The 26625-nt window shown below is 36.1% G+C and overlaps 1 protein-coding gene across 1 annotated transcript; it reads right to left on the reverse strand.

The window, feature by feature from the left end:
• Window positions 1-1067: 1067 nt before the first annotated feature.
• LOC147072576 (myrosinase 1-like) lies at window positions 1068-18244 on the reverse strand. Its single transcript, XM_085947337.1, has 10 exons — window positions 18216-18244; window positions 16018-16040; window positions 11288-11359; window positions 9841-10216; window positions 8300-8496; window positions 8014-8111; window positions 4011-4319; window positions 2696-2937; window positions 1258-1412; window positions 1068-1078 (listed from the first exon to the last, which is right to left on the reverse strand). The coding sequence occupies exons 1-10, from the start codon at window positions 18242-18244 to the stop codon at window positions 1068-1070; spliced, it is 1512 nt and encodes a 503-aa protein (XP_085803463.1).
• Window positions 18245-26625: the final 8381 nt, after the last annotated feature.

Genomic DNA, 26625 nt, shown 5'->3' on the forward strand with positions numbered 1-26625 from the left:
GTTAACCTCAAAATGAGTATAGTTTGTTTTTTCCCGGCAGGTTCGTCACTATCGTTCTACTTCCGCAGGCGCAGATCGAAAAAATCCCTACTGTCGCATGAAAATTCAGAAGCTTCCGAACTTTTTTGATTCGTGCATGCAAGCTTGCAACTGCAGTATAATTATTACATGTTTATCCGCACATTCTCTTGCTATAGCCGCGATAATACTTACTGTCAACAGTAATTCCATGCACGTGTAAACAGGGTATTAGTCTTATAATACGTAGCATGAAATTAAGCATGGCACGTCACATTTTTATAATAAATCGTATTAGAAAATTATGCTTCATGATCGAAAAACTTTGGTAGTAATATTCTGATATTACTTAGGTACTTTAATGTAATTTATTTGGCTCTTTTCTACTCGATGGGATTAGCTACGCGCTTTCAACTTAACACTACTTGGGCCAATTTCATTTAATTAAAAATAATACTTTTCCTTCAAAACAATTAGAAAATACCGTTATTTTGGAAAATCTGACAGAGATCCTCTATTTTAAAATGACGTTAGCACATAGCCACCAGACCGGCAGTCATAACAATTTAAGTTGGTAGATTTATATCTCAGCGATTGGTCAATGTGTACATGTCCGCTGCCTCGCGAACATGGATGCCAAGTGTCTTTATATTATATACAAATTTTAAATTAGAAAATCTACACGACAATGACTGTTTTTGATACTTTTGATGGTGAGTGTGATTTGCATTATCATAATCAATAATTATAACACAAATTTAGTGGAAGGTGGCGTTTTTGTTCGACGTTGATACCTACCAAGCTACTCAGCTACGAATTGAATCCTGTTTCAATCATAAATAGGTTGATGCGGAATCTTCTCCCAATAAGTTTTTTTATTTATGTTACCTTGAACTAGTCCTTCAGTCCCTTAAGTCTTAATATAATTTCAAACACAATATATTTATTATTTAAAGATTTTATTAGAGTACAAGCTACGAGTAACATTAATTAATATCAACGCTTCTACTTAGTATGTCATCAATTGGAAAAAAATACATTTTTTTCAACTACATAAATACTGTTAACATTAACAAGTTCACAATAAATTTAAAATAAACTAAGAATAACCAACAACAAGATTTTAAAAATCCTAAAAGATTAATTTAAACATTTTGATGACTGACAATATAATCAGAAGGAATTTTAAGTTATTCCTACCTGATCCACTCTTTACGCTTCGTGGTTTTCGTCGATAACCTTTGCGATCGATATTTTCAACGTGACCAGGAGGATCGTAGTCATAATCGATCACCCTCGATCTGATAATCTCCTTAAAGACCAACGCTGAAGTCTTCGCAGTCCGCGTCCGTTTGGGGTCGTCGAAGTTTACGTGATACAACCCGAACTTTTGTCTGAAATAAAATAATATACCATAAAAAAATTAACTTCAACATAAAATAGTACATTAAGTAAAACAAATAATACAGTTGGAAATACACTTCGGCTCTCGTAGATTTTTTTGTATGTTGACCAATCATAGGGGATAGTTATTTGGTTTTGAAGTCTATCACTGGCTGCTTCAGAAAATAAATAGTTAGGTAGGTAGTGAAAGTGTATTGCGACGTTTATGCCGATGGCTAGTTGGATAAAGCTAATTAGTGCACTATATTTTCTTCTATTATTTTTTCAAATTCACAATGAATGTAAAAGATAAAATTAACGTTTTTAACCAACAAAATTGACTATAGAGAAATGCATTTGCTTTTATTAATGAAGAGTCAAGAATTCTTTCAGCGTAGTTAAATTGATAGCCATGAAAATAGAAAAAGAAATATAACCCTTAGCAACATTGAAATATTACGACATAAATGGGACGGCGGCCCTTTCGGACGTTTTGTTACTTACAATATACCTACAGTTATTTGCATAATTTTGGTGATTGTTCCTAAACGTATTCTAAAGTAATAATGCTAGTACGTTGTATATTATAATTATAACTACTGTGACACTAAGCAGTGTATTTTATTTCAGTATATTACAGAACTTTGATATTATATTTAGACTCTGTTTATATAGATAGTGTATTGTTCAATGTCGTTGGTTGGAACATATTAATAAACCTATTTTTTCGTATTTTGAAGTCGAAGAAACAATTTATACGATGTAACTAATTTTGAAATTACCCCAAGTATCTAATTGTCTTTAATTGTTATATAGCACGATATTTGATGGAAAATTCTCAACGTTCCGTTGGACCATAACAAACAAAAATTAGACAACTCCGAGCAGACTAATTTTCATGTTCGGTAGTTTAGCACTTACATGCTTCCTCTATACTACCCGATACGTCTGCGAACCTCTGCATATATTGTGGCATAAATAACGATAGGCCACTTTCCAAGTTATGTTGGTAAGGGAAGGACCCAATATCCTGGTTGTGGACGGCAAACACTAAAGTGTACAGAGTGCTTAATTTGATTTACATTATTACTTTTTCGGTCGAGCCTAAATGAGGAGAAACATTTTTATCTCGCCGCATTTTTCTAAAAACTAAATGATTTCCCTTCCAGAAACCAGGTACCAGAAGCCAATAGACTCATTTGAAGGCTGGACAGATTTAAGTAGCTCGTCCCTTTCAACTGGTTTAATGGGGACAATCCCAGATGTTGTTATTAGTTAATAATTTAGTACTGACGTGTATCCCTCGAGCCATTCAAAGTTGTCCATGAGGCTCCAGGCGAAGTAGGCGGTCACGTTGACGTTGTCGTCAAGCACGGCCTCTAGGACGGCCTCCATGTAGGAGCGGTAGTACTGCACGCGGTCCAAGTCTTCCAGCTGACCCTGGTCCGAGTAGCCGTTCTCGAAGATTATCACTTCTGGATTATGGTACTCATTCTTTATCCAGTGCAGCAACTTTCTAATGCCCCACGGCACAACCTGGAAATAAGTGTAATATTACAACTATACTTACTGAATTCAAATTGATGATAGTTCTGTCTAAAATCTAAATGAATTGGTTTTAGTGACCGAGTTTTGCCTTACTACGTATCGGTATTTTATAATTAAGTATACAATTGACAAAGAAGAGTGTTAATGTTTATATACTAAATTAAGAGATTAAAAGATCGATCAATTCGAACCCACATTTCTATAAAAACGAATATTAGTGTGGTTTACTTTTGATTAGGTAGTCAAATAATAGATAATTTCATAGTAAATACACAATACAAGTATCAATATACTTGCACCGTTATAACGTGAAATGTAAAAATAAATTACCGTTGAAAAATGTAACCGATTGAAGATTTCGTCCTCATCGTCAACCAGGATCATTACAAAATATTGACCTATTTCTTACTGAATTGCCCCCGCTTGTCTCGTCACAAAAGTGTTATTAAATTTATTTGAAATTATTCTAAATTGTTTATGGTATATTCTTACTCGGAAATAATAATTTAAGGATGTGGATTGAAGGTTGATTCAAGTTTATAAAAATAGTTGTAAGCAGTTTTTACATCACTACAGACCTAATTCGTGTGCGGTAAAAGGTTCATACGTCGTGTAACAGCTATACACATAGAGAACACTAAAATCAACCTATCTAATCCGTAGACCCTCAATTTATTATTCCAATAAATAACAGCAGTATCCGTTAAATATCTCTCAAATATAATTACAGTTAACATCAATTGTCTCAACACTTCATAGACGAATGTATATTTAATTTTAAATTATTGTTCAACATCATTATGAGGCTAGGTGAATCTTCTGCTAGACATAGGCCTCCCCTAATCCCTTCCATTCTACTGGGTCCTTAGTTTTTACTCCAATGTATTTCCGCCGAAGTAATCAGTAAGTCGATTCAGCCGATGTTATGGTGGCATTGTTAACGCCCCGTGTCCACTGTGTGGCTATATTTTTCTAGCGGTTAACAATTACCTGAGTGGATCCTCTATGTAAATTCATAGATGTACTTGATCTAATAATTAATAATGATCACAATAGAATACCTTCAGCCATGAAGACTCAGCGGACGGCCACTTAGGATCGACAAAAACGCGAACACCTCTGTCGCCCATGTAAGAAGGGGTAGGAAAATCTGGATCCGACCCCTCTACGTGTTCCGCGCACATCCTTGTTGTGTAGTGGTTGAGGCCGAAAAAGTCCGACGAGTCCTTGATCATCTTGATCTCGCCCTTGGTGAAAGTGGGCAGGCGGGATTCGCCGATGTTTTGGGATCCGGGTCTCGAAATTCTACTCTTCATCACTGTCGGATAGTCCCCTTCGCTCGAGAATATTGGATGGGCGTACCAGCCGACCTAGACAAACATATTTTTAAAACAATACACGTTGCATAGCAAGAGCCATCTGAATTAATTGCTATCTTGTCTATCTATCGTGCCAACTACTTTAATAATTGTTTTTACTATTGTTTGTATTAAGTTATTCTGCCGGCATTTCTGAGACTATTATATGTATATTGTATATATATATATATATATACACACATTTTATTAGCAGTTGTTTTCAAATCTAAATTTGAATGAGATCTCAAATTTAAAATTAGACAGAATTACTATTATATGATAAAATTAAGATTCTGAAGTTGTAATAGACAATTATTTGTCTACCTTTATGGCATAACCCGCAAGATGAGCATAAGGGGTTGTGTCTATAAATATATATATGGACAATAAATTAATGTATCGAATACCATTAATACTTTATCTTCTCAGTACGCATGAAAACAATATTCCATAAAACATATATTTAGACTTCGATGCGTGTGGGGGGGATGGATAATTGTAGGTACATACCAGTAATCTAACATGGATCTAACAGGGATTTGAGACAGGTGCACGCATGTAAGATACTAAAGCGAGCATCAGACTTTTAATATTATACATTACCATATAACCAATGGTACGAAGTGAAGAACCAATGGTAGAAAGTAAAAGTAACTACATATTTGAGAGAAAAATATGACCTAAAGTATTAAACCCACACTAGATAACTGAATTTACCAAAAGAAATGAACCTATACAGCCAATTCAAGGTGAATTATATTAGTTATAAAGATTGCAATGGGCGATAATAAAATAATATCAGATGACAGGACGCTAAAGACCCTAACGCAGGGGGGGGCAAACTTTTTGGGTGGAGGGCCAAATTCAAGAATTCAAAATGAGCGGCGGGCCGCAAGTAAAATACCATTTTTAGATATACACTATTTATTATCACGAAAAATAATGAGAAGAATGAAACTGTTGTACATTTTTTTTAAATTCAGGTGTTAATTTTGTAGTTGATATTCTCAAAACTGCTTGTAATTGGGCATCGGAGATATTTGATCGTAAAGAATTTTGATTGAGGTTCATGATCGAAAATGTTTGTTCACATATATAGGTTTATCCAAAAATAAATCTTTAAGTTGGTCGAATTTGTCTGAATTAAGGGCATTGTAAAATTTGGAGATTTCTTCACGACGATGCAATTCTCTTAAATCAGTGTCACACTGCAGATCAATAGTCTCAAGTTGTAGCTCTGCCGGTACACTATCAATATCTATTGAAAATGGATCGCGTACTATTGCTAAACTTGTCTCAATTTTTCGGAAGTCACCAAATCTTTGTGAAAAATCGTCATTCAGAGCTTTAATAATTTTACCATACTCTTCAAATTTATATTCTGGTGTATTCAGCAACTTCAAAGTTGGAAAGTGGTCCACGTTGTTATTCGATATTTGTCGAAGGAATAACTTGAGTTTTAATTGAAATCCATTCAAACTTTGTACCATATCATGGGCATATATTTTTTTCCTTGCAACGCGGAGTTAAAAGTATTTAAATGTGTCACGATGTTCAACGTAGAAAATAGTGTTTACATAGTGTGAGACGAGACGTAAGGAAGACGTACTGAGATAATACAATTACGAAACAACAAATTCTTCAAATTTTAATCTTTTGTCAATATTTTTTAAAAAATTATAAAAAAGTTATTCGTAATCAGAAGTACAATTAATGATAGCGGGCCGCAAAAAAATACCCGGCGGGCCACATGCGGCCCGCGGGCCGCAGTTTGCCTTCCCCTGCCCTAACGGATGCGACCTGCTATGTAAAACTCACACCTCCGCACCCGTTATGTATATGCAGCCACGTCATACGCGGCCGGCTAACATGACCCTTACGTGTGCCAGATCAAAGCATTTAAGCCCTCATTTTGTCCCGAACAGAGCCTCACGGGACTGGTGATGCAACCTTGCACCGAAGCGCGAATGCATGATATTAATTTATATGGCAACTATCAGAGTGACTTTAATTTGAAGAGTCGCAAGGGGAGTCGAGAGTGTCCCGCTCCCCGTACGCTCAGGCAAATTTAGTAAAGGCCGAAAAATTGGCCTCGGTTTCCACCATGTCCGCGTGTCCTATTGGGCCCGAATGGGGTCGGACCCGGGCAAACAACTCCGCTCGTTCAGGGCCCATAAGTGAACAGTCCCACGGGACGTGCACTGCGTCCTGGTGGTCGTGTCCACATGAGCAACCCGACCCATGTCTTGCCAAACCAAACCCCTGCAGTTTGACCGCAAAGTTTCCATGGCCAGTCATGAATTGACTAGTCCAGTGGGTCAGCACCAGTCTCCTCGTCATGTGTCTCACCGAGACATCTGGAAAGTATAGAAAAGTCCTGTGGCCCTTAGGGGAGGCCACCCATCTCGCCTACCATGCCGCATATGCAGTCTTGTAGACCAGCTCAGATACAGTTTTTCTATAGTTCACGCCCTCCACTCTCGATGGTGGTGTCAGAGGGACACCGGCGAGAGTTGTATTGATCCTTCTCATAAGGAGAGTGATCGATCCTCTAATTTGAACGTGTAAGTCGAGGGGAAAGACCCCCGCCAGGGCATCCGTAGATGTGGTCCTATGGGCCTTAATAAGGCCAATCAGAGCAACCCTCTGTCCGCTAAGCAGAGCCCTCTTCACAATTGTCAGCGAGGCTTTGGTGTGCCATACGCTGGAGGCATAGCCAGCGATGCCCATGAATATAGCCTCGTAGGCGATTCTCAGGGCCCGATGCTTTAGGGCCCAATTGTTGCCCGCCAGGCGAGCAACCTTCTGATAGACTGAGTTGGCCTTAGCCACAATTACTTTAGCATGCTTCAAAAAGGTCTGCTTCTCGTCCAGAATGACCTCCAAATAGGTCACCTCTCGAGAAAACTTTATAGCAGAGTCGCCGAAGCGCACTGTGGGTGATCGCTTATTTATGTTTATCCTTGAGCTGCCCTTGAGGAGGATAGCTTCCGTTTTGCCAGGTGCAAATGCAAGCTTATTAAGTTTACCCCAGTTTAGGATTCTCGATAATGCTTCCCTAGCTACGCGCTCGAGTGTCGGACGGCTCGACGAGCCAACTAGTAAAAGAAGGTCGTCAGCGTACGCGACGAGCGCGCAGCCCGGTGGAAGAGGTAACGTCAAAACATCGTCAAAAAGTATATTCAATAGCAAGGGGCCAAGCACGGGACCCTGTAGACACCCCATGGTGGTCTCCCTATAAATCAATTCAGTGCTAGAGTCGAATATAACTTCCCTTTTATTAAAATAGCTTTGCACTAGGGCAAAGAGGTCCCCCGGGATCTGTCGGAGCCGAAGCTTAGACAGAATTAATGGCCCCCATGTGGTGTCGAAGGCACCAGCTATGTCCAAAAAGAAGCCTGCCACAATGACTCCTTCTGAGTCCTCAACAAACGGATGCGACCTGTAGGAGGACTGCGAAAAGGTAGATTGGCCGTTTGGAATAGGATGGGATGGACGGGAAACTGTATAAAATTAGAAAAGGGCAAGAGCCAGTGGTAGACTCTTGTAGGAATTGCTAAATCCTACTCTGTGATATAGCATATATAAAGAAGAAGAAGGTTGTGTAAATGTAAAAGGTGCCGTAATATTTTGGAATATAACAGAAACAAACGGAATTGGTTGTGATTTGTGATAATATTATATTGTTATATGAAATCTATCATACTTCGAACTGTTGGGCCCTTTCTCTTGCTTCAATATCGTCGTCTGATGATGCGTCTCTCACTTCGAACCACATGCTGCTAAGAGTTATTCCGACTCTTCCTATGGCATATAAAAATACAATATGTTTTAATAATATCGTCATTTTTTCATACATGAATTCAATTCGCAGTAAAATATTGCAATTTTTCGAAACTATTATCAGTGTAGTACGAAATTACAATCAATGTAAATTTGATCATCATCAGAAAAGAAATGTTGTAAAAATAAAATGGGCAAACTATCTTTACCCTTTTGTTTCGGTTTGAAATTGGTGTCGTACTCTCTGTACGCGAGTCCGTGCGCTATTAACAAATTGTGGGCGCAGAGATACGGACCATATCCTGGAAAGGGCAACGCTGGTGCAAAACTACCCTCGTAAGCCTCGTAACACACCTCCTTTGGCTCGTTAAATGTGATCCAGTTTTTAACTCTGTCACCGTATAGTCTAAAAATAAAATGAATGTGTTAAGTTATGGGACTTGGCATTTATTCTATACGATTAAAAATACGATAATATGATAAGTTTGAGAGGATATGAAAATTGTATGAGTATTACACGCTACACTCAGGCCAAACATCCGTCACAACACTGGCAAAATGCAGCTATTTACCAAGGCAAATGAAACCTTAGAGTGAAAAACTTGGTGAATGGGAAACGAACGGTGTATTTTTCTCTCCAAAGATTTCAGCAGTCAAAAATTGAAAAACTGCTTTTTGTCGGTGTGTTGGTTATTGATTGTACTCGCGGTGGAGCCGTGACAGAACATCCAACTCTAAGCCGGCTCCCACATCAAAACTCGTCTCGTCTATAACGTATCGAATACGTCGATGTGACGTTACCGTTATTCACTAAACACACGTTGCCAAATGGAGCTTCGCACATTGATGGAATGAGACTTATAGTTTGAAAAAACATCTAGTGTTGCTAGCAATAAATCGCATGCATCTCGGGATGTTAGTCGAAGCCGCCAGAATGCATACGCATACCTGCGAATTGGTCGTTCCTATACCGGCTTGCCGGTAGCCGCATCCCACTATATCCCTGTTTCGAGATGATACTCGCAACTGTCACTAGGTGCCTATGTGCGCGGTTTTCACATGCAACATCTGAGCGACGTTCCTAGAAGGTTTTCTTTATGGCTGTGTGGCTGACGAGGAGAGGTTAGATGTGAAAGCAGGCTTATGCTATGGATCGCGTGTTTTTCAACGTGTCTTACTGTGTGACCGATAAATTGACCATTACGCTGATTTTTTGTTTTTTGAATTTTTTTGAGATAACGTACACCATGTTTCTATTATTTTTATAGTATTATTACTACTCGGTCAAATACATCAAAAATGAATAAAAATGAAGCTGACGATTTTTTTTTTTTAAGGTTGACATCGGAAAAATGCAAATTTATTATTAAATATTTTCACGGTGTTCGGCGTAGGTATATATATACTTTTTAAAATAAATAGAATAATATTTTATTTTTAAAATAGCGTTAAATTAAAATAATCATGTTAAACATTAAAAAATCATAAATGAATAGGTCGGTAACGTGCATTTTTTTGATTCTCGAAAAATATTTCACAGCATGTTTCTCTCTAAATAACACATTTATTTTATATAACTCTTTCAAAATGCAATATACATCTATACCTTATCAGTATTAATAGTACCTACTACATAAATTATCTAATAACTTGTATGTATGTTGGGTTATTTAAAGGTTTTATCACGATCAAACTATGTGATAATTGAGCTCGAGTATTAATAAGATAATGTTTAAAAGTAACAACATACTCAAAAATTATCTTGGCATAATCCGTGAAAATCCGTCCTATGTTGGGATTAGCCCATCCGCCAAGTTCCTGCAGCCTTTGCGGTAAGTCCCAATGGTAGAGGGTTACGAAAGGTGTGATATTGCGCGCTAAAAGTTCATTGATGATGTTGTTGTAGTAAAGTATTCCCTCGCTGTTCAGCTGATTGTCGAATCCGGTCGGCAGAATTCTGGCCCAAGATATGGAGAAGCGGTAAAAGTCAACGCCTAGCTCCTCCAGCATCTCGATGTCTCTCATGTATTGGTGGTAGGAATCGCAGGCAACGTTGCCAGTTCCACACTTGCTCACCAGCCGCGGGCGCGTGTGGGTTAAATGATCCCAAATGTTTTCACCCTTTCCTTGAATATTAATTGTTATAATTTTGATATTGGGACAGTTTAATAATTCATATTTTTTGTAAAAACAACACAGGTATAAATGGAAAAAATATTTAAAAACCATAAAAAATGTCTCTTGTTCAATGATATTAAAATTAAACAATATCTATCTATATCCGTTACGTAAGCAATTGTTTTGATATAAATATGTGTATCTCATATTGTATAAATAAAAAGAACCGTTGCCTACCCATTAGGCATGTTAATTTTTAAAACATAATATATGCAATACACTTAAACGTTTATGTTTATGTTTATGATTTCAAATTTATAATGACGTAATTTTTCTGAATAGGAACACAGCAAAAATTCACAGCCGTTTTAAAAGTTTCCCGAATTCTCAAACGTCAAAAATCTTGGTTGAATCCAATGTCACCACTAAAACTACTATTGAATTCAACCAAGATTTTTATAAAATATATGAGGAATACATTTAATCGGTACTTTTTTTTTAATTTAATCGGCAAATTTTTGAGATAATATTATTATTGATTTATTGATAAACACAGTATTAAAAATGTATCATAACTAGAAAAATCTGTCATGGGTGTTAAGCAAATTAGAAAAGCCTGAGATGATTTAATATAGAGGGAAAATCTGTGTGCGGATTGCAAAAGGAATGGAGATACAAGATATTTAAAATCAAAAATTCTATTTTTCGTTGATAATAATTATATACTTAATTCCTCACATCTCATTCATATCATTGTCAACACTTTGAAAACATTTTTTATGTAGAGAATTTTAACAAAATTCCGAAAACAACAGCTGTTAACCGTCTATTTGGGGAAAAAAGTTAATTGAATCACAAATATTTTTAAATAGAAAACATAAACATAAAAGAGTGGCATTGATAAGGTATTCAAACAATAAAGTTTCTAATTTGGTTGGTTTCAATAAAAAAATTAAAATATACGTATTAAACCTCATAATACTAAATCATTAATTTCAACACATGCACGGGCTTGTATTCCACGGTATTCTCAATTATTTATAAAATAATTTCACAACATATTCATTTAAAAGTCTTACCATCTTCATTCCAACCTCCCTCAATCTGATAAGAGGCTGTCGCTGTGCCAAATTTGAAATAGTCTGGAAACTGTCGCAAATTCTTATTTACTTTGTCGTCTTTATTTTCGTTTTCATCGTCATAGTCATCACTATCATCTACATTTTCTTTATCTTCTTCTTGTCCATTTACTCTATATTCATAAACATAATTAGAAGTGTTTCTACAATAATTGACTTAACAAACTTTCTGAAACCTGGCTTCATTCTCGAGTCTTGACTTACTCCAATATATTATTATGCTTTCATGGTACAACTACTATTACTAAAACTCAGTGCGAGAAGGAAAGTACCCACGTTGTCGTGGGCAACTGTAAAAATCCTAAGACATCGATATTTTTGAATTTGTTTCATCTTTAGTATTTCACTGATACAATTTACTGAACATAAAATAAGTATTATTGCCTTTGTTCAATATGAGTAGACCACCCGGTGTTTATCTACTGTGCGCAAAATAACATAGCCAACGCGCAAAGATAACCTGCGCATCTATTCTATACACAAAACTGCTATCGAGGGTAGTTTTTCATATGCTTGTATCGAAGTATTATAATTTTTATAATAAGTTAGCCATTTAAACAGTCAAAACTGTCTACCTCGCTCTAAAGAAAGAGAGGTCTAAACACCCAAGAGAGGTGCAATTAAAACATAGGACTTATTCTAACAATTACAACTAACGTATTGTAATTGTTACAATAAGTGCTAATACTTCGATACAAAACTACCCTCAATAGCTGCAGACAGCGGCTGATAGCAGTCTTGTGTATAGAATAGATGCGCAGGCGTTGTGAATGCATTACACATTTCATATACTGTGTGGACAAGTGGACAATCCACCGAACTCATGGGATAATAAATACCTTCAAAGTTCATACAAAAACTTTGGATTATACCATACTTATGTTTGTAGGTATAGTATAATATATATATTTATAGGTAATATATAGGTAATACTTAAATAACTTAATACTTAAATACCTTCAAATTTCATACAAAAACTTTGGATTATACCATACCTATGTTTGTAGGTATGGTATAATCCATATATACTTACTTAAATAACTTAATACTTAAATATGGGTGGCTGTTGCTACGAGAATAAATATTTATTGTATTCCGATCATGTCCGATCCTAATAGGATCATATGGGCCTCGACAGAGTAGAGGTTTGTATTAACAGATTTTGTTTTTTAGATGTCAGCCACTTGCTCAACCTCATAGGTCCATACCCTGACTCACACACAAATCGAAAAACAATATGTGTACTTGCCAGACCCAGGATTCGAACCTGAGACCCACGGCGTGATAGTCCAACGCTTAAGCCGCGCGGCCACCGTCGGAATAAATATACCTTCGTTATATTTCTTATTAAATATAGAGTCTTCGCCATTGCTAAAACTACACCTTTTTTAAACATAGAGCAGATACAAGGGTGCATTATTATTTTCCTAAAGCTCTTATCATTCTTAGATCACCATGATTAGGGGTGGCCATAGCGTCGAAACCCGTCCCTGTCCGGATCATTGGCAAACAAATGAAAAAAAAACTATACATAATGATAAGAAAATATCAAAGAATCACACTAGTACAAGAAAAAAGAAGTCATGGCAAACTGAAATAGAAGTTATACAAGTTATACTTCCATACAGGGTGTCGTTCGCAACCCAGTCTCTGCCATTCAGAAGTTCTAACGCTATTTACGATTATAGGTATACAATAATATAATAGTAATTTTAGCACTTTTCTTACCCAAATAGTAAACAAAAAATGATGGCAGCGGCGATAATGGTATTCATGATGACTCACGTAGAAATTAAATACTGGAAATTAAAAAAAAAAACAACCAGTGATAATCGCGAATAAAAATCTAGGCTCTGAGGAGTACACTAGTACAAGTGCACCGATGACCAAGTTGAGTAGGTAAATCTATAAACAAATTAAATAAATGTGCGATTGTAAATTCTCCATAACTATTTTCAACATTCTGTAAATGAGGTAATGTTCTTATCCGATGTTTTATTATTATTCCATATGTTGGAAATAAAATGGTCATCTTTTCATGTAATGCAGTTACATGTTTGAACGTTATTATTGGTGTATAAAAACGTATATGGTGACATAAAAACCTCTCCTCACTGATGTTTTTAATTATATGTTATTTATACTCGTTTAATCTTTATATATTATATATCATTTAATTTATTAGTAAAGATTTCTTCTCATATCTTCCTATAAGATAGTCTTCCAACAAATACGTAAAATAAACGTTTGTGAGTCAATAGTTGGCATATTTTTTAAATTCAAAATCACATGCGCCTATCGTAACTTGACTCATAAAATAGGAATAATATATATATTGTACTTGGTAGTCACGTATATTATATTTCTATGAGTAGGTATGTGAAATGTGAAAGGCATTTATAATGCAATGGCAGAACGTTAGTTTGCATAATATTCGTAATTGTTTCGATAAATTTTATTAGGTACCTACTTCAGCTGTTTCATTTGACGAATTTAAAAAACCAATGCAAATATTTTATCGAATTGGGTTTTCATAATGTCTAGTAACTTTTAATTCTTAAATATAAAATTTTATATAAACATTTAATTTTGGGCAATGGAGATTTTTCGCTATCAATACATTTTAATCAAGCTCTACTAAAAATAGTATTTCACGTATATGTACTACTTTTCTATATATTATTTTAATGGATATGATAGAAATAATACTAACCTTATAATATTTATTTCAGTTTTTCAAGATGAAAGCTTTTATCTGCTATTAAAAATTATATTTCATTACTGAAAATACAAATCTTTCACTCAAAACAAGTTCATAGTCTTTTGCATGTCTTTTGATATAAAACAAAAGAATGTTGATATTTGATTCGTATTTCAAATATTTTTTATGGCTGTCGAATTAAGCATTCGAATATTTTATATACCTTTTTACCTATAATTCAAATAAATACGGATTGATAATAATTAATAATCGTTATTAGTTGATTATGTCAGTGTCACTATAGAAAAGTCTCAGCATACAATAAAGGAAGAAAAATACCAAAGTATATTTTAACAGATTGCTACGTCAGTATATTGTATAGATTTTTTTTTTATTAATTTTATTTCCATTCAATAAAATAATTCATTAATTTGATTAGCGGAAACAACCACGTTGTTGCTATTATAACTTGCTAGCTCCTCCCAATCTTTTTGGTCCCTACTTCTGCCGAATCTAATCAGTTCATCGATCCAATTGATTTTATTATCAGATGACTTATTTTTGTTTCATAGTTATCCATTCACCGATCCACTATTATTGCCAATTCATGTTTTGCGACATAAATCGCACTGTTTACATGCTTGCTTATTTATTTGAATGCACGGAATAAAATAGGAACTATGTGCCAAATATAAAAAAAAGTTATTCAACAAAAACGTCGTGAACCCGTAAAATTCAAAAAATGGTTATTTTTTTTGGGAATTCGAATACCTACTATTAACATGAATATGTATATTATAAAAATATAAAAAAATATTATTGTTCAATTATTCACAAAAGCGCGGTGTCATTTTCATTGTTACTTAAAATATGAAAGAACTATGAGTCTGTTATTTTAGGCCTTGTCGCACATTGAAAATCGTCTCGACTGGGATATAAACATAAATCAAAACTGGGCGCAATATTGCATTTTTCTTCGATGCGTATGGGCAATGCCATGTCGGTACAGCGACATTGCGCGGCTAACCAAAATGAATGACGAAGTGCGACATGTTAGTAGTATACCTGCGCCACGTGACGCATTTATAAAAAAAATATAAAATACTATTCAGTAGACTATTTATTTTTATTCAACTAATAATCCGCCCACGGTGGCCGCACGGCATAAGCGTTGGACTATAAAGCCGTGGGTCCCAGGTTCGAATCCTGGGTCTGGCAAGTAGGTACACATATTGTTTCTCAATTTGTGTGTTTCAGGGTATGGACCTAATAGGTTGAGCAAGTGGCTGACATCCATTTCTCGTAAAAAACAAAATCTGTCAATACAAAAAAATTACTAGATTTCAGAACGTAACATTCATTACTAAACATAAATAATTTGAAAACACCTCAGAAAAAATCTTTGAAAAATAGGACGGATGCCGGGACATGAACCCGCATCCACTGGCTTCATGCCAATGTGCTTTGCCAATCGAATCATTTAATTACTTCAACACATTCAATAATAAATAATTAAACTTTAATTCATCGGCCAGTTGAGCGCATTAATTATATTATGTTGTACCAAGTAGTTCATAGTTTCTTTTGTTCTCGCGACACGCTTTACGTAATCAAATACAAGCTTTACATCAAATACAAGAGCTTGCATTCTGTCCTGGAGGAATTTTGAGTAGGTATTTTGAAAAGCCACTATGTCATCTAAAATATCCACAGTCACGCCGCTTTGGTAGATCTTCCAAACTAGCGGTGAATAGTGTAGGTGAGATTGTATCACCACCATGGCCCCCACAAGGGGGGGCTGACAGGGCTCTAGCCTGGGGGCCCGGGCTAAGGTGGGGCCCGGCATGGCGAGTTAACCAGATAAGTGAGATAAACACATATCACAAATTTTCTCTAATAGTAAAAAAAGTCGCCTGCGGCGCTATTATCCTCCAGTAATACTTTTATACAATTTCTTTACAATCTTTAATTGTGTATGGATACTCGACAACTCTAGAATAATTCAAATGGATGTAAGTATTAAAATATACAAAAAAAACACTAAATGTACAGATTAATTTTACTGCATACACCGTTTGGAAAACGCTACTGTAGAGCGTCACACTGCCTTTATCCTTAGAGATAGGTAGGGGAGCCCGCCAAAGATCCTAGCTTGGGGGTCCGCTTCAGGATGTGGGGGCCATGATTACCATGGAGAGTACCTACTGTTCGTCAAAATGAAGCCGTGTTTCTCGCGTATAACGCACAGTAGAACATCAATTTTATTATTATTAATTTAACTATGAAACGTTATAGGTACCATCATGTTGCTTCTCAGTACAGTTTCCAGATTTAAAGACGACATGGTTAAACATATTTTCTAGTAATTTATTACCACTAACTTTATATTTAATACAAAAACAAAAAAAATCAGCAATACGTGCTCGCAGTTTTTAAATTAATGTAATCAGTCAAATCCATATTTACCGGCGACGTTTCCAAAAAATATTTAATTCAGTCGTAGAAATTCTATCTTACTCTAACGCATCTTTCGGAGATATAAGCGTCCCGAATGCTTTCTCATTCGCACTTAGGGTTCGTTTTTGTTCAGGCCTTGCAACATAACAATTATATTTACGTACGTTATTCAGAATATTATTTATATCTATAGCGCTTGTAGATTCCTCAGTTGTATGCCGCATCTTTAATTACGTTTTTGTAATAGAATCAAATGCTTCTTTTATTATCAATCAAACAGTGGTATAAAATGAGTCTAATCGTAGTATTATCGCTCGATAACTTGTTTGACAACTTGTATATTATAATCACTCGTGATGTAACCTCTTCCAATTCGGGCAAGCTCTATCGATTGATTCCAATGACATTAATTTGGACGAAGCATCTGGAATGACACTCACTTTTTTGTGGGGTCTGCCGAATGGCATAATCTGTTCTAACGCCATTACAATAAAAGTGATATTGTTATAAATTCCCGATTGCCGAATGGCATAATTCATATTTTAATATCAAAATCGCTCGCTTAAATGAACATTGACACTAGAAACACTGTTCTAACGCTATTACAATAAAGGTGATATTGCTATAAATTCCCGATGCGTGATATCGCATAATGGAAATTGCGAAATTTTGTCACGTGACGTCTACCTATACAGGTGCGAATGTCGCTATGCGCGAATTTACTTGCTAGCTACTGTACTGAGTACGTCGTCGATTAATAATTTCATTGATTGGTTCCCATGTAGCATTATTTCTAGGTTATGTTATGACATTACTATTAAATAATTAAACCAGAGGCTCTTAACCTATGAGTCATCAAAAACATTTCGACCCTAAACAATAAAATCCGACCGGACAGGATACCGCTGGGTTCGGATTACGTTTATGACACTAGTTAAGTCTCTAAGTACCTACCTAATTGGTGTTTTCGCCGACAAGATTGAAAAAGTATTCACGCATATAGTTGAAAAAAAATCCAAAGTTTGTGAAGTAAGTAGGTACCTACCAGCGTTCATTACAATAGACAACTTCTTTTGTAGTTTACGAATGCCATGCTTGTTTCGGTGAAAAATTCTAATTGTGTATTTTTGTTTGAATTGCGACTTTTTGTGTTATGTGACCGCTCATTTAAAAATACATATTCTCGGATATAACGAGTAACACTTATAACGAGAAAATTCAGTCGGTCCCTTCTTCCTCGTCATAACCAAGTTCGACTGTATTAACATACAATACATTACAAATATACAAAACGCGCTCATTAAAAGTACTTAATCGAGCATGTGTTGCACCTTTTTACTAGTATCACTTTTTTTTACAGTTATCACTGTTTTTGTGTAAGACATTAAAACCTTTCATTGCCTCGTACAATTAATAGAAAATGATGCTTCAAGAAATTTATCACTTATGTTGTACACGCTATTAACTAATATTATAAATAATTATAATACTTGCTGTGGTCAATTTAATTATAAAATCTCCATTTTGACTTACGTTGGGCATGTGGGCCGTTAATGAATTTAAAAAAATTAACGTACAATATGTGTAATATTATGTATTCTTAATTCAACGAAAAAAATAAGTATGATTGACCTATATACCACTTTATCGAATGTTTTTATTAAATCATGGGCTTTCTGTTTGTGTGTGGACTTGTCGAACGAAACGCACTTTCTTTTGACAACGTTGACAACAAACATTGCATTATTATTCTGATATCAGCGCATCTATTCTATACACAAGACTGCTTTCGGCCTCTATACCAGCTATCTAGGGTAGGATAGTGACACGAACAAAAACGCCGACCTTCAGTTAGTGTTTATGGCAGAGTATGGTTTAACGACATAACTATACAAATCTAGCCTTGTAGTCAATTCTACTTCTCAAATAGCCGTGCGACAACCTCACGACGAGGTACAAACAGAATATATAAGTCCCATGGTCCTAAACTATGGAAGAAGCAGAGAAGAAATGGTCGAAAAAGACCATGAACAGGTAACCAGTAGCGTAATCGTTTAGTATTAGGAAGTAAAATGTATGTTGTTAACCTTTTCTTTGTAAAATGTAATAAAATTTTACGTAAAAAATTTCGCCTCGGAGAATCGAGACTGTTCAAGTGTAATTGGAACGCTGTGACCGCAGACCTCGAAATGACACGCCATGAAATTTCAAATCGATCTATTTCGGAAATAATTTCCGGGAAATCTCCATTAAACTTAGAAAATAAGTTATGGGAGAGATTGTTTACGTAAAATTAAGCAGGTACATGCTTCAATAACTTTTATAGCTATAATGGAAGTGTATGAAAATTGGAAAAGAAAATTGAATATTTATAAATTTATATACTGTATAATTGTAAATAAAGAATTTTAATACTAATTTTATCAATACAAGATAGGAGTTAACTACCGTTATAAAAATATTGTAAACGCGTATCTATATCTATAGACGCGTAATTATAATTATAGATTTTGTTAATGCTATAACTTGCTAACTATAATGAATATTGTAAAAGTAACAATTGGAAAAACTTAAGATTCTGGTATAGATGGGTTTCTACCCATAAACAATAATAAATCTTAATTGCCTCCTAAGTAATAAAAGAATCAAATACTGCGACTAAAAACACAAATTGGCGCGTGACCTTGAACCTTAACTGAATTCTGTTCGACTAGAATTTACGGCCCGGCTGTGTTGAGTTGCCGGATAAAAATAGATTCAAGGTTACGTTTAGATTACTATGGAAAAGCCACTATTAAGGACGAAATAAATTTGTAGTCGCTTGTAAATAACATCTTGTTAGGATTAAGCATTTATATATTTAAGTTGAAATGTTAAGTATAATATTATAGTATTTTCACGTAATAATGTTCGTCCGAAAGGTAAATATCGAATGAAACGTTTTCTGCGGCTCCAAATAGTTTTATTAAAACTTAGTAAAATTCTATTGGCCTAAAAAGGCCAAGAGTGGTGGAAAGGACTAGTACGTGGGTGTCAACCTTTCATTTTGACATTTTAAATTTAAAGACTGCCATTCCCTTATTTAGTACACGAGTACCTATTCTGATACCTCGTTGGAAAGCTAAAAACTTTCCCCTTCGTTTGAACACGAAAAATCATATAAAATCAACTATTTTGCTGACGTCACCGTAACTACGTATTTAAAGGACATGTTCTAGAGGGTGCTTAAAACACCCCTATTAAGTCTTAATTTTGCGGAAATAAAGTAGAGTAAATTTAACCCGATTTAATTAGAAGATATCTCTATTAACGCGAATATCTCGTATCTGCCGGTCGTGACGTGTGCCGCAAAACGTAGCGCGAATAACACGTATCTGTCGGTAGTGACGTCGACCGCTAAAACGTAGCTCGAATACCACGTATCTGTCGATAGTAACGCGCTCGCGGAGTAATTTCATTTTTCATTACTCATCATACGAGGTGACGTAATCGGGATAAATTACGTGATCGGATTTGTTTTATAAAAACAAATTAATAAACTCAGTTTGTAATAATAAATTTTACAAATCTTTTTTCGGGATTATAAAATAAATTTTTGAAACTTTATTAAGTAAACATAATTATAAAATAAATTTTAGTAAACAAATTCATAAACATAAAAACAAATTTAAGTAAATAAATTTGTAAACATTAAGGGGGGACATGCTCGTCGAAGGTCAAAATTGAGTTTTTATTGTATTTTCAAACCATGATCCTGGACACTCCTTAAACGTTGTAGATAATCTATTTATATAATTTTGAAGCCTTATTATTCTTTATAGTTATTTTAAACATTTGATGACTGCATGAAGTATTTTTGTTACATAAAATAGTATTCTTTTAAACCTCTCGCTCTAATGTTTTAGAATATAGTCATATTTTGGTACAGAACTGTGCAGCGGTGTTAAGATTTTTTACATTTATTAATTTTTAAACGCAATTATAAAATCATTAGTATAATTTATTACGAGATAATTTTTGTAAAATATTCACGATAAAAAATTATATTGATAATCTCTGTGATCCCAAATTTGACAAGAATTAGGCATTTTATTATTCAAAAAATCGGCAAGATTAACACATTTGAAGATGATTCTAAAGATATTTATTATAAGCTATGTCCTTGACCATTCAAGTGTGATAAAAATCTTATGAATAATGATTGCTTTAAAATAATTATTGACCTAAGAAGAAGGTGGTGTTTTTTTGAAATACGCCATTTCTTTTGTCATTCCCTAGTGGTTAAACTACAACATACGGCCGTAGCCATAGAATGACAAACTATAATTAAAGTAGGGAGTAAAATTATGTTAACGCGCGTGTTTGAACATGTACCTAACCGAATTTTTTTTTATTTTTTTTTAAACGGTACATGTTCAAACACGCGCGTCAATATCATTTTACTCCCTACTTTAATTAGAGTTTGTCAATTTATGGCTACGGCCGTATGTTGTAGCTTAACCACTAGGGAATGACAAAAGAAATGGCGTATTTCAAAAAAACACTACCTTATTCTTAGGTCAATAATTATTATAAAGCAATCATTATTCATAAGATGTTTATCACACTTGAATGGTCAAAGACATAGCTTATAATAAATATCTTTAGAATCATCTTGATATGTGTTAATCTTGCCGATTTTTTGAATAATAAAATGCCTAATTCTTGTCAAATTTGGGATCACAGAGATTATCAATATAATTTTTTATCGTGAATATTTTACAAAAATTATCTCGTAATAAATTATGCTAATGGTTTTATAAATGCGTTTAAAAATTAATAAATGTAAAAAATCTTAACACCACTGCACAGTTATGTACCGAAATATGACTATATTCTAAAACATTAGAGCGAGAGGTTTAAAAGAATACTATTTTATGTAACAAAAATACTTCATGCAGTTATCAAATGTTTAAAATAACTATAAAGGATAATAAGGCTTCAAAATTATATAAATAGATCATCTACAACGTTTAAGGAGTTTCCAGGATCATGGTTTGAATATACAATAAAAACTCAATTTTGACCTTCGACGAGCATGTCCCCCCTTAAGCAAACCTTTTGTAAACAAGTCTGTAAACACAAATAAATATTTGTAAATACACTGTGAACATAAATAAACTTTATAAACAACAATAAAATAATTCTATTCTTTTATAAACCTAATACTGTGTGACCAAAGAATAATTTATATTTTCTTTCTTATGGGAAAACATTTCATGAATTAAAAATATCCAAAGAATATCTGCGTATACATTCTCTGAATTAGGTGTGACTTTTCGGGAATTTGTGAAAGATTTCACAGAGATCCTATAGTGAACAAATAAATAGTTTGCTGATACTTTAATGAGATTTAATTACGGGAACAATGACAGTTAACCTTATTGTGTGACCGTGAACTCTAGTACCTGAATAAATTCGGCACCACACCAGCTGAGAGTTTTATTCGGGAATTCAAAAGTTGTGATACTACAAAGGAGATCCACCTCTCCTAATTCATCACTAGTCTCCTCAGTGACGGCCCGGTAGCATTATTGAGCTAGCCGTGAGCCGGGTCATGTCATTATGGCGCCCAAATGCGTGCGGCATCTTCAGGTTGCGAAAACCTGAACGATCCTACAACTAAGATCTACTAAAAGATTTTAAAAACAATATATTGTGAAGTGTATCAATGAATTGTGGTTACCTGAGAGGTTTTAAGAACCTTATACCGGAGCTACAAGAGCGATCTACCTCAACTTTATAAATGTGAGTACAATGAAATAAAGTGTAACTCGCATTAACGAGGAACCAGTGATGAATACTTTTGAAAAATATAATTTGGAGAAGAATATATACGTAAAGGCAACTATATATAGAATACTTTTCTTGATATACTTGGAAAAGGAAAGAATAAATAAAATAAATACTTTTGGTAATTTATTAGAGTCAGATACCGACATTAAGCAAAAGTATGTCGATGAGACTGTCCAAAGGATCTTTCTGACCCTTTTAAGCCATAAAGAAAGTATAAAAATAAATTGTGTTACTCACCGTAACAGAAATAATAGAATTAAGAATAAAATGCACAATAAAAATTTCGTGTGAATTTTTAAGCTTTTTTCTAATATAAAGTTGAGTACCATACAAGTATAGGTACAAGAACCCAGACAAAGAAAAAAATTTTTGAAAAAAATAAATTTATACTACTTTGTATATTAAAATCTCGATAATTATCATAACTACCGTGACGTCATGGGTATAGGTACATGAAGGCCTGTACCTATTACAATATAAGATTTTAAACGGAGAAGATTGGACGCTTGTAACAGGAGTTGCAAGCCTTCAGGGTTATCAGCGACAAGCAGCGCATGCCCTCAAAATACTTTAAACGTCGATTGCGGACGAACGGGTGGTCGTAGGAAGCTGAAAACCGGCGCAATCGATAGCTGAATTTTTATATGAATTTACGGTCGAAGGTCCGCTTCTTCCAACTCCAGGGGACGGAGGAATTCGAAGAAATTATGCCGAACCCTGTTCCGGGTCCGAGTGTAGAAGAAGACTTCATATTGGAAGAAGGCTTGCAAAACGCGCAAGTATTCCCCGAAGAGGATTCATTTTTGCAAGTAAGCACGTCGGATCCCAAACAAAAAATGGCACCACCAGAACCAGCCGTGTGTACCCCGTGCCATGTTAAGCCGGAACTCCATTCCACCTATGAGGGTAGCCCAAAGCAGAGCGTTGAACTTTTTCTCCGACGCTGCAGAGAATATTGCGAAGCTGTGAAGTACCCAGCTGAGAATTGGACAGAGTTGGCTATGCGTCAGCTCAGAGGAGAGGCCAAGACTTGGGCCAAGAATATTGACACATCGGACAGTTGGCGGTCGTTTAGTAACGACCTGAAAGAGCACTTCGAATCACCTTCAAGGCGTCGTGCTCAACGAACGGAGCTCGAACATAAAGAGCAAGGACCTCAAGAGGGAGCTTATGGTTTCCTCCTGAAGAAGATGGAGTTAGCCGAGGTACTCCTTCCAGAGATGAAGTCGGAAACCCTGGCTTCGACCTTTTATGACCTACTCACTGTGAGCGATCAGATAAGGGTTAATCAAGAGAAATGGAAGACGATGGACGAGCTGCTTGAAGTAGCTCATACACTTCGACCATTGAAATCGGCATTGGCTTCCGTGCCATCTCCAGCAAATGCCGTCAAGGCGAATAATGAAAAGAGGCCCGCTCAGCAAAATACTTGGCGCGAGAAGCCGCGTTCGGTACAAGAGACTAACGCGAAATCTGATAAGACCACGGAGGCTGTTGATAAAAGGCCTCCACGGCAATCAGACCAGCAAAACGATTCAGAAAGACCTGCGTACCGCCCACGTCCTCGCGTTGAAGAGCGAGGCAGTGCCAGACAAAGGCGTTGTCAACATTGTCCTGGCTTCCATGAAAACAAGGATTGCCCAGACAGGCAAGCAGCTCAGCAGACCAGAAAGGAGCCATGAAGACGGCTCGCGGACCGGGTTGATCGTCGATGGCTCCAAGACGACGAACACTGGCGGACCGCCGAAGAGAAGACTCAAGAAGGTGACACGAACGTTCCTCGAACGCCGTTCAGCCGAGTTCTAGCTAGTGACATAGACGCTCTTCTGGCGAATAGGGTTAACTGTGAAAGTGAACTGAAGGACACCCTTCCGGTGAAATCATTTAACCCTAAGGTTCACTGTGAGGTCGAAGCTGGCCCCAGTAACCAAGTTAATCTTTGTACAGGTCCTCTTGTAAAGGATAGCAGCGTAAAACCGGAGAATTATCGCAAACGCGATATTAATAATTCTGCTAGTAAAATAGTAGAAAATCTTAATAAAAAGAATAGCGGTAAGACGTTGTCCAATGTTGAGACTTCGCGAGCTAATAATTCTTTTACCGGCGGCGAAATAGAATATAAAAAGTTTTTAGATAAATTAGAATTAGGAAGTTATGAAATAAATGTTGGCAACAAGGAAGAAGGTTATCAAGATAAGCAGTTAAAGACAGCTAGCAGTGGATGCGGCGAAGGCGTAAGCAGTGGCGCTCTTGGTGTGCTGAGAACATCGGCAAACGTAAGTAACTGTAGTCTCGTCGATACTGACGACAGATCTCTTGTAACAAATAATTTAACGAATTATTGTGCTTCCGCTAACCATTTGTGTAAAAATATTAATAGTACTAACTATACTAAAGCCGAAGCTGGCAGTTTACTTGAAATTAATAGCGATGTATGTAGTTTAGATAGTCGATCGTCGTTGCAATCGAGCAACGAAACTTTAGGAAGGGACTCACCTTTTAAATTAGCGAACAGACCCCACGAGGCTGACGTTAAGAATATTATTAGGAAGAGTCGAACTAATCGTCGACTACAAAACATTAATACCTTCGGTAAATTAAGGCGAAATAAACTTAATGAAGAAGAGCTCATAGCATTAGATGACTATAATCGTTATCTTAAACAAAAATCAAGTAAATGTAAGTCCTTTAGTATTAAGAATGTTAAAAATAAGTTACGTAAGCTTAATAGGATTAATTTTGATAGCGTTAAGTTTGAATTAAGAAACATGAACTTAATGTATATAGATAAAGCTAGATATAGTGACGAAAGAGTTGTTGTGTATGATCATCGTCTCAAAGGCGGTGATATACTCAATAACGGAGAACAAGAGTTATGGGACTCAGCTACGGCGGCCCATGACCAACAAAGCAAAATATCTATGGATTTTCTCGGTTCTGTAAATATTTTAGATCCTAGGGACAGGTGTAGTCGGGGACAGAATTTTGCGGCGTGTCGAAAGACACTACCCTCTATAACGACTGCAGACCGTCCAAATAGCGTAGTCAGAAGTACGTGGACAATTGTAGGTAGTACGTTGGATGCGCCGGGTGAAGAGAAATTGCCAACTACTGCAATTGCACGTAATAAAAATAGTTTACCTCATAAAGATTTAAATATTAAATTTGGTAAAAATGTTAGTAATAAGAGTGTTTTAAATGCTAGTGATAAGTTTGAAATATTTAATAGTGATAAGTGTAATATATTTGAAATTAATAGCGGGTCGAACGCCGCCGTGTTGAATGGTATGCCCTCTGCGGGAGTATACAGTGCATGGGGTAGGGGCGCGCCGAAATTGATCGGAGGTCACCTCCTCACACTGCCCTTCCGTATCTTCGGAATAGAAACAGACTATGAGGCTGTCATCGATACAGGTGCGACGCACTCCTTGGTGCGTAGTGACCTACTTCGCCCACCAATTGAGCCGTGCGGGAGGCCTCTGACTTTGACCACGGCCGGGGGTGGATCGCTGTGCACTGAAGGAGTCGTCAATGTGAAAGGTTTTCTTCGAGACACACCGATAGAAATACCGGCTTATGTCTCGAAAGACCTTCATATAGACCTATTAATAGGTCTGGATTGGCTAGAAAAGCAAGAAGCAGTCGTCGATATGAAGCGTCGCTGTTTACATTACGGCGACGGCATAAGGCAGACATTGTACTGTAAAACAACGCGGGAACCACTGCCATGTGGTCCTGTAAAATTAGCAGAGCTTGCGCCCGGAATTCCAGAATCGGCACGGATCGCGTTGACTGAAGTCATGGAAGACTTTAGAGACCGTTTTGCTGAAACTGGACCTCCGTGCCGCACAACTGAGTTTCGCATCTTCTTGAATAAGGAGACTCCATTCCGTCTGGGCCCTTATCGCCAGTCGGAACAGAAACGAAGACAGATTCAGGAAGATGTCGAACAAATGATGGTCGATGGAATAATCGAGCCGAGTTCGAGTCCCTACTCCTCACCCATCGTTTTGGTGCCTAAGAAAGATGGGACCTCGAGGTTCTGCGTCGATTATCGAAAACTTAATACTTTGACAGTAGATGAAGCAACTACCTTACCTCTGATCTTGGAAACATTGAAAGATCTGGGAACGGCAAAAATCTTTAGTTCATTGGACCTTAAAAATGGATACTGGCAGGTGAAATTGCACCCTAGCACTAAACCCTTAACTGCGTTTACGACTGCTGATGGTGGTTGTTACCAGTTTTGCGTGTTGCCGTTCGGTTTGAAGGGCGCGGTGGGGTC

Source organism: Rhyacophila brunnea, unplaced genomic scaffold, assembly GCF_057557595.1.
Source record: "Rhyacophila brunnea isolate RB1 unplaced genomic scaffold, BYU_Rbru_1.0 scaffold_2, whole genome shotgun sequence".
Taxonomy (NCBI): domain Eukaryota; kingdom Metazoa; phylum Arthropoda; class Insecta; order Trichoptera; family Rhyacophilidae; genus Rhyacophila; species Rhyacophila brunnea.